General features: G+C 44.3%; 1 protein-coding gene across 2 annotated transcripts; it reads right to left on the reverse strand.

Annotated features, from left to right (window-relative positions):
• Positions 1-607: 607 nt before the first annotated feature.
• Positions 608-8771, reverse strand: PRR13 (proline rich 13). Of its 2 annotated transcripts, none has more exons than XM_071218868.1 (4): positions 8694-8771; positions 8115-8153; positions 7379-7761; positions 608-6046 (listed from the first exon to the last, which is right to left on the reverse strand). In XM_071218868.1, the coding sequence occupies exons 2-4, from the start codon at positions 8131-8133 to the stop codon at positions 6008-6010; spliced, it is 441 nt and encodes a 146-aa protein (XP_071074969.1). In that variant the 5' UTR covers positions 8134-8153; positions 8694-8771; the 3' UTR covers positions 608-6007. The 2 variants fall into 2 exon arrangements, with proteins under 2 accessions (XP_071074969.1, XP_071074968.1); XM_071218867.1 differs by lacking the exon at positions 8694-8771 and adding an exon at positions 8313-8478.
• Between the last annotated feature and the right edge of the window lie 1104 nt (positions 8772-9875).

Raw genomic sequence — 9875 nt, forward strand, 5'->3', positions numbered from 1 at the left:
CTAGTGGGTGTGTTAGGAAAACTAGCGCAAACGGTAAGCGCCGTGGATGAAGAGACAGAAGCGGAATGGTGGAGAATGAGGAATAAAAAACCCCAGTAGACCATAATGATAAAAAAAAAAAAAAGGCGGGGGTGGGGGGAATTTGCCACAATGGAAGTTACTTAACTCCTTATTCTGGAAATTGGTAATTAAAAGGAAAGAACTAAGAATTTACTTTCCCTTTTTTAGGAGGAACTTAAGTTTATCCGCAGATAAAGAAGAATCTCTTTTTATAAAGAGTTCCAGCTAGTAAATGAAGAAGGAATGAAAGAGAAAATTACCATCGGCAACCCAGAATGAAATTATTGATTTAGACAAGGATCATCAATCATCACCACATTAAGTGAAAGAGGTTGGTCATGGTACCAAATATCACCCCACAGATTATTTGCAAATCACAGTGAGAAAACAGCTTTACACTTGAGAGATCTGGAGGTCACCACCTCACCCAAGTGATCAAACTTTGCATCACTAATAGTAGGACAAAATTTGACATTGCATGGTCCTTGAGATACAATAAAAACGACATAGAAGAAAAAAAAAGAAAAGAAAAACCGACCCGGTATCATTTATTAATGCCTAACGTATTTAATCTTAATTTAATCGAGCAGTTATATCTAGTTTCCAATTCAGAGGAAATAATAGGGAGAGAAAGAGTTAAATACTACAAGGAAATTATCAGCAAATCTAGAAAGTGGGATATTCTACAAGATGACTAGCCTGGTTTCTTCGAAAAGACAATGTCATATAAAAAGAAAAAATTTTTAAAGGCTTAACAACTAAATATAATACATGGATCTTGTTTTGATTCTGGTTTGAATAAATATAGAGCTATATAAGATTTTAGGGGACAATTGAGGAAATTCAACCATGAACTGAATGTTAGGTAACATTGGGAAGTATTGTCACTTTTCTTAAGTGTGATAATAAAATTGTGGCTCTGTAGGAGAAATGTTTTTTAGGAGATGCACAATGAAATGTTTAAAATGGTAAAGGGTCATGATGTCTGCAATAGACTTTCAAACGGTGCATATAGGTATATCAATAAAGCAAATATGACAAAATGTTAACAATTGTTGAGTCAGGTATATAGGTGTACTGTTCTTTAAACATTTTCTTTTTACAATTTCATTGTGAAAACTGGAGAAAGTTTGATGTAAAATGTAACTAGCAAAATGTGAATAATTATTGAAACTAGATGATGGGAAGACAGGAATTCATTATGCTACTTTGTCTACTCTTGTGTATATCTCTAAGTTTCCACATTAAAGTTTTTTTAAAATACGAGAGGAGCACTGGCAGGGAATAAGACAAAATAAAGTGAAGGGACTTGAAAGAGGCAGCATTTATGAGGTTATTACTGAACATTGTTCAAGTCCTTTGGGTATCTGTTCTGGCCTTGATATCAGTGAAATTTTATTGGGCAGCCCCAGTTTAGGGGCTTTGAAGGCAGACAGCTTCCTGCAGTGGAAAATAAGGCTTACCAACTCAAGTGCCTTTCCTTCCATCTGCCAAATGAGAGGGTGGGCAATAGGAAGAACGTGAAATAGAAATAAAAATAAAGTCTGTCATTTGGCAAGGCAAGGTGCAGACCAATTACTGAAGGAGAGGAAAGGAAGTAGGAAAATATTAGGACACCCAGAAAAAGGTAAATCAGGGAAAAAGCTTACTGTGAGGACTGTCCTTAAGATCAGTAGCTTCAAGATTTTTCGGCTGGATTTTTTGGGGGGTTTTGTTTTTGTTTTAGAAAATAAAGAGTTTATTGCATAGTCAACCAGCAAGAAGACTGGAGGCAAGCCTCAGATCAGTCTCCAGCTGCATTATTTATGCCCCTGGAACTCTGAAAGCCCAGGTGAATGTAAGTGGCTAGCTATGAAATCATTTCTACCGTGGGGGTCAAAACAAAGTTCAAATTAAAAGTTAATACAATATTCACAATAGGCAAAAGAACTCCTAAGTGTCTATCAGCAAATGAATGGATAAACAAATGTCATATATACATACAATGGATTATCATTCAGCCATAAGAAACGAATTGCTGATAGGTGCTATAGCATGGGTGAACTTTGAAAATATTATGCAGATTGAAATTAGCCAGATACAAAGGACAAATAGTCTTGACTCTATGTTTGAGATATCTAGAATAAGCAAATTCATAGAGACAAGGTATATTAGAGGTTACCAAGCACTGGGGATAGCGGATGGGGCGATGGGGGGAGTTATTGCTTAATGGGTATAGTTTCTGTTTTGGGTGATGAAAACAATTTAGTAATGGGTGGTGGTGATGGTTGCATGACTCTGTAAATGTAACTAATGCCACTTAACTGTACATGTAAAAATGGTTGAAAGAACAAATACTATGGTATATATATTTTACCATGATAAAAAAAATTTTTTAAGGTTAATAAAATAACATCGTCCTCTACTAGGGCTGGCCAACAGTGGCAGCCAGCTTTGAAAGAGAAAGATGGAATGTATCTAATAATAATTTATATATAACATAATACAATAATTTTATGAATCAATATTCTTCCCAGAAGGGAAACAAGAGAGTAACTTGTCTATAGCCACAAAGCAACGTAATAAAGGAAGATGATTACAAAAAGGCAGTAAACTATGTAAACTAGATAAAGACTCATTCCCTTATTCGCAGTACCTAAAGCTAAAGTATCCATTTGTATGTTTAAATACCATGGGTTTCCTACACTTCTCATTCTCAATTATGTGGAAATCTTGCTATACTTAGTTTCTAGTAGGAAGAGAAAGGCAGGATCCCAAATGCTCTTGTGGATGCAGGTGGTGAAGGAGTAAGAGAAAAATATTTGAGAACCACCTCTTCACAGACTTATACTGCTGTACAAAAGCCAGAATGCACAAACCCAAAACTCAGGAGCCCAGCAAATAATGTAATTGGATAAAGCTGGCCTATAGGAAGACAACAGAGAGTTAAATGGATTGTGAGCAGGCTGGAGTATGGGACTCACTGTAAAGGAATAACCACTATTGTAAAAGGAATAACCAGAATTTCTACCTTCAGGAATGTGGGCCCACTGTTGCCAGTCTCCAGCTTGAAATCTGAATCTTTACATGAAAATTTCTAATTTTTGGGTGGTCACCAAAAAAAAAAAGCCTCTACCAGCTATAGCCCTTGGCACCCAATATTTCAAAGATATATGTACCGAAAGATGTTCAAAATCCATCGATAATGATTTGGTTGAATAAATTGAATACTATTAAAAGAATATTATCTATCTACAAACACTGATATGGAACTACCTCCAAAACTGTTCATTGAATGAGGAAAAATCAGATGCAAGAGAGGGCTTACTGTATACTCCCATTTGATATAAGGTGGGAGGTGGGTTGGGCAATAGGAGTAATGTGATGGTGAAGTAAAGGAAGAGTTTGACAATGCACAGAATAGCTCTGGAAGATTACAAAAGAATCTGGTAATAGTAGTTGCCTTTGGGGAGAAATCCAGGAATTTGGAACCTGTATTTACTTTTCACTAAACATTCGATTAAAAAATATTACAATCTCCCCCCAAGTGCATATATTGCTGTTAGCTTTTAAAACGTTAATAAACTTTTGAGAGACAAAAAAAAAAAAACACAAGAACGGGTTAGAAAAGAGAGGAAGGGGAAAGCTGTGCTCTTCATGTCAGAAGTGGGAAGGAAGGGGTGAGTGAATTCTCTAATTTCTCTCTGGGATTTTTTTCCCTTCATTTCTTTTTGTGTTTTACCCCCTCTGGCTTCTTCTCAGCCTCTCCTTATTTCTACTTGGTTTGTCAACATTTATTTCTCCTTACTTCACAATCACCCTAAGCCCACATTGCTCTTCTCAAAAAAGAAAAAAGCTGATGAAGAAATGAAAATAGTGACTGGAAATAAGCATTTGAATGGTAGGCACCCAAATCCAGGTCTCTGGAAAAACAGGCCTTGACCCCTATTTTCTAATAAAACCAGAAGCTAATTATAAAATATAGGAAGACCTCAAACATTTTCTCTCGTATAGCTCTCCCCAGGGACAAGTCACAGAGGCACGGCAGCCAACCAGACAGACTCCTTCCCTGTTCTTCCTCCAGCCCCACACCCAGTTCCCAAGTCCACTCCTTCCTCTAACTCCACCCTGCTTTAGCTTTGTTTCCTGCTACTTTCAGGCTCCTTACACAATAACTCAGTTTCAGGAGCTCCTGAACTTTCATCCTGCCCTTTTTACAACTCTGAGCCTCTGTAAAACTGTTTCCTTTGCCTAGAATCCACTGCATTAAGTACTCAAGACTCAGGAGTCAGACTGCCTGAATTTGAATCCTGGCCGAACCACTTACTACCATGTGACCTTGGGAAAGTTATTTAACCTCTTGATACTTCAATTTTCCTCATCTACAAAATGGGACTAATAGTACCTACCTCATAGAGTTGCTGGGAAGATCACATAAGTTTTAAATGTAAAGTCCTCAGTGCCTGATATGTGAAAGAAGTTCAGTAAGTGTCTGCTGGGAAACTTCTACTCATCCTGAGGCTCAGCCTAGAACCTGCTCATTTTCCCAACGAGAGTGTCACTCCTTCCTTTGCTACCTTTTACTGTGTTATAATTACCTGTCTACATGTCCACCTTTTCCTTTAGACCTAGCAGCTCATGAGGAACAGGGACTGTCTTATTTATCTTTACAACTTCAGTACCCAGAACACAATAGTTGCCAATAAACAATTTTCCAGGAAATCAATCTAGCCCCACTGGGATACCTGTGATTCCCAAACATGATATGTAGTTTTTAACTCTGTGCCTAAGCACAGGCCTTTCCCAGCTCCTCTCCAACATTCACTTGGTAAATGCATCTTTTCTCCTCATACTTTTCTCGTTCAAGACCAAAGAGTTAGTTCAAATATCACTTCTGTCAAATTACCTTTGACTCTTCCCAACCCTCCTAGAGAGAATTATTCTATATCCCCCTGGCATTTTACAGCATCTATCTTTACTGAGCTCTTTTAGATGTCTTATTCCTCTGGTAGTCAGACCTTTGTAAACCCATTGTGGTGCCATGCATGGCATATAATAAACCAGTAGCCCTCAATTTTAACGTGCATCAGAAGCACCCACACAATTTCTTAAAAACAGTGATTTGTGAGGCCCCTCCTGGACAGCCAGGGTTGAGAACCTCCACTGCAGGTATGCAAAACTTACACAGAAGGCCCAAATCCATTCACAGCAGGGAAGACAGTAAAGATTCCTTCCAAATGCCTGAACCAATTCTGAAGGTTCCTCCCACTTAACAAGCATAGGTATGGTAGCCTTTCTTCCTCACTGATGCTCTGACTCCTACTATTAAAGTCAAACACTTTAGGAGATTTTACAGAAAGACAGCGAAGCAATAGAATGTGCTCGGCCCAGCCAAGGTAATGGCACAGGTGAAGAGACCAGGAGGAAGAGTTTTATTTGGACAGAGAATTGGAGAATGAGAGTAAGGTCGAGACAGCACATGGAGCTAAGAGTAGAGATGAGTTTCCAAAACGGCGATTGAGAGCACACCAACCAAATGGACTCCATTCCCAGCAGCCGAGCAGTTAACGCGAACAATAACAGGCCCTTACAAAAAAGGGACGGGTTTTTTCTTCCCAAAATTAAATTTCCACCACACCCCCCAACCACTACTGTTACAAAAGAAAGGAAAAAATCGCATGTTACAAATCATGAAGTTGTTTTCAGCATTTATCTTAAAGTGCTCACCATCTTCAAAAAACAGTTCCCCTGCTAAACTCAGCTAAAAGTTCTATCCAAGAAGTGAGAGGGCAGCCTTTGCGAGCCCATGGCGATCCTCTTCCCACTTTCCCTAGCCAGAAGGACTGAGCAGCAGGGCGAGGTTCAGGCGGGAGGCGCATGGGCTAATTTCCTCAGTACAACAGGGCAGCTGAGGCTTGATGGGAGAGCAGAACTGGTGAGACTTGAGGGAAGGGTCCAGACCCTGTATTCAGTCAGAGTCACTGCTGGAAGAGGAAGAGGAGGAGTGCTGCAAGGGGAAAGGGGAGAGGAGACTGCATCAGATACAAATGACCTGTGATCATCCCAGTGGCCAATCTTTGGTGCCCCGCCCCTCCACCCAAGTACCCCTCGCTTCCCCAAGTTCAGGAGTCTTGAACCACACTCTCCCCTAAACAGTAAAAGCAAGGGTTTCCTTCAGCAGGGAGCAAACAGGGATGGATGAAACCATCCTAAATTATTGCAGAGAATTTAATGTATTGCATTTGAAGCAAGTTTCCAGCTTTTATTTTACCTTGAGCCAATGCCTAGGCAAGGAATAAATTATAGGCACAAGCACCATCCAGTGCGAGGGGAGCAGCTGCGATCTTACAAATGTGTATTGATTAGCTGCATGAAAAGTCCCTAGTGGCTATGAATCTAAGGAAAATAGTAGAAACAGCAACCGTGAGTGCACGGGTGTCTGATTTTCCCCAAACCCCAATTGGGAGAAAGCCAGGAAAGTGGGAGAGAAGGCTAAGGGAGTCCTAGTCAAGGTTTGTGGTGTGCCATTCAAACCATTTTTAAATCTCTGAGGTCATTTCTCCCCCATTTAATCTCACCTTCCTATCGCCTCTGAATTCCACCAAAGACCCAGAATCAGGAAGAGAATCAGAGCCCAAATCCAAGCGGCAAATAAACACAGGGTCTTAAGATGTAAATTAAGGCTTCCACAAGAGTCAGGTTGGTTTAACCCTTCCAGGGCTGTCCTGAAAGCAGCTACGTTCTTGCTCTTTAACACTCCCGTAGGAATGAAATTCTCTTGACCTCAGGCTTTATTTGAGCCTCAGTCACTCAACGGCTCAAGTCCTCAATTCCCCTGATGGATGATTGGACAAAAAGGCCCAGGTCATTAAAAAAACAAACAAACAAACAAACCTTGAGGAAACTGAAGGAGAGAAAGGAACCGCAGGAACAAGGGCCAGATCCTTATTCTGTTAATTATTATATAAGACTGCGCTTTGTCAGAGGACTGACCCCTTTGATGTTTTGGCAGCTTCAGTGGATGTGTCCAATTTGCCAAAACATGAACGGGAGGGGGGTGAAGGTGGGGGCAAAAGTTTTGGGAGACAAGCAGACAGGAAGGGCTTTTCAGTCTGATATCCTTTCTAAGGCTCAGCCTTACTCCTCCCAGATATGAGGCCTAATATTTCTTCTCAAGATTATCAGATTCCTTCCCGGTGGGAATCCTTCACAAAAAAGGAAAAACCATTTACCAGAGCACCACAATTGCCATCCCCCATGGCCACAGACAGTAAACTCCCTTCACCCAACCCCCACTGCCTAGGCCCTCTCCCCAGCCAGGCTCTGCAGAAACACCGACCTTGCCATGCTTGTGTGGTTTGTGCATCTTTTTATGAGCTTTCTTCATCTTCTTCCGCATCTTCTTATCCATCACCATTCCTGGTGCTACCACCCCGGGAGCCAAGGGATTCACAGGTGGCATGCCAGGGGCAGTTGGTGGATATGGAGGGGGGTAGGGACCTGGAGGCGGGTAGGGACCTGGGGGCTGGCATCCTGGATACGCTGGTTGAGGCACAGGAAAGGGGTGCCCACCTGGGGGGAAAGCTGGATTCCCCTGGGGAGCTCCAGGGGGCGTTGGAAAAGGGCCCTGGGGAAAGGCAGGAGTGCCAGGCGGTGGATGGGCTGGATTGGAAGCTCCAGGGTACCCGATGTTGGGGGGGTATGGATTTGGCCCTGGCTGTCCTGGTGGAAGAAACAGAAAATAAAGATTAGAACTGCCCGGAGCCTCTTGCAACAACCACAAAGAAAAAGAAGAAGAAGAAAAAGGAACTCAGTTTCTCACCCAATATATAAAGAGCTATGGAAAGATGAAGGAGAAAGTGGAGGGGGTGGGGGGCGGGAATAGGCACATCTGAGTCGGGGAGCATATAGGGAACGTCCTTGGAAGCGCTGCTGGGAAGAACTCTGGTCTCAGGAGTCTAAGGACTTTGCTTTGGGGGAAGTGGAGAGGTGTGGGAAAAGTGACAAGAGACTTCCTGTTACGGGGCCCATCTGAAAAGAGGTGGGGATGGGATTAGAGATCCCCAAATACCTACCAGCATTGGGATTCCACATGTCCAGGTGTTTCCCGCAGCCTGAGGAGAAAGAAATTAGGCCCAAAGCGGACGGCTCGGAGGTGGAGGAGGGTTTGGGGCCCCGGCCCAACCCCCAACTCTTCCCGCCCCACAGCGGCTTCTCGCACTTGGCTCCACCTAAGAAACGTTTCTTCCCATTCGCTCCTTCGCCCTCAATACCTGTTTTACTCCTCGATCCCGAATCACAGGAACCTAATTCCATTGCCCCTCCACCTTCCACTACCTCTGGCCACAACTGGGAGTCTTAAAGCCCTCCCAGGAGGAGCAGAGCCCCGAAGCTGCCCTTCCCGGTCACTGAGCAGGCAGGGCTTTAACCATCCACAGGGCAAGGAGGGATTTCAAACAACTTTACAGCCCCCGGGAGGAGGGCGTGGCGGGGGCACGACCCCCGCCAGGGGCGAAGAGAAGGACACCTCCAGGTCAAGCGAGGCAGGGGCTCGAAAACGATTCTCTAACCCTGGAGTATGTGGACACACCCCCTTCCCCATCAAAAAGGGGCGAATGGAGATCCTCGCTCCCAGCTGCGAAAAGACCCCGCACCCAGGCACGGGGAAAGGAGGAAACTGGGGGTCCCAGACGCCCCGTCACCTTCACACCGCCGCCGGCGCCGGACTCGTCGGTCTGAACCTTAGCTCCCACTTCCTGGTCACCCCCCCCGCCCCAGGCTTCCACACCCGCCTCTGCCGCCGCCTGATTGTTAACTAAGGGGCCCTTGGGCATTATGATTGGAGGACAGACTCGTCAATCACCCTATTCCTACCAGGCTGGGAGGAAATAGTAGCTCTAGGGGCGGCGCCGGAGCTTTTTAGGGCGAGGAGGGTGCCCCGGCGCCGGGGAGGGGCGGGGCTGGGGGAAGGCGGGGCCCGGGCAAAACCGCGGAGGTGCGGAGAAGAAACTCCTCCCGGGTCCTGTGAGCTCACAGTCTAAAGGGGGGTGCAAAACCTTGCATAACCCCGTGATTGCTGTTGTGACGCAAATGTGTACGGAGCGCTGGGGCGGGGCCGGGGAGCTGCGGGGTCAGAGCCTCAAGCCCTCGACCTCGCCACCTTCCTTCTAAGCCCCAGGGGAAGCAAGGAAACACCATCTCTGACGCCTCTATCTCCTTCACCTCTCCCAGACCTGCAACATCATGACTTGCCCATCTTGACTTCCAAATAAATGTGAAAACGCTCCACTTCTCTCCATTTTGCCTTCTCCCAACCTGCCATCATCTCTTGCCTGAATTGCTGCAATGATCTCTTTTTGTTTCTTAGATCAGCACAATTAACAAGCTTGATTTAATGAATATACAGAACCATACAACCCAAAATTAAAGCATATACATTCTTTTTAAGCACACGTAGTGAAGCCGACTAGTAAGACAGGGAATGAATAGACGGATCTGGAACCTGGCAAGAAGTCCATGTGGACATCAATAACTCCAAGGTGGCTGCTGGAAGACCCTCCCTCACCCCCACCCCCACACCCGTAAGATTCTGCCATTTCCTCAGGAAGCCGGGAGAAGCCCAGATATTTCCCAAGGGCTTTATCATTGTGCCCTCATGGGGATTGATGACTGGGTAATCAATCAAAACAGCAAACAGCTGGAACTCCTCCCCTGCCATTAGCAAAGGGGTGGAATAATTACTGGTTCAAAAAGCAGGTGCAATGCCTGAACACGCTCTCGCCTTTGGACCCCAATTCTAGCCGCCTTTTCTCCCTGCTTGGATCACTAAGCAAGTA

The sequence above is a fragment of the Dasypus novemcinctus genome, chromosome 12 (genome assembly GCF_030445035.2).
Source record: "Dasypus novemcinctus isolate mDasNov1 chromosome 12, mDasNov1.1.hap2, whole genome shotgun sequence".
NCBI classification, from domain to species: Eukaryota; Metazoa; Chordata; class Mammalia; order Cingulata; family Dasypodidae; genus Dasypus; species Dasypus novemcinctus.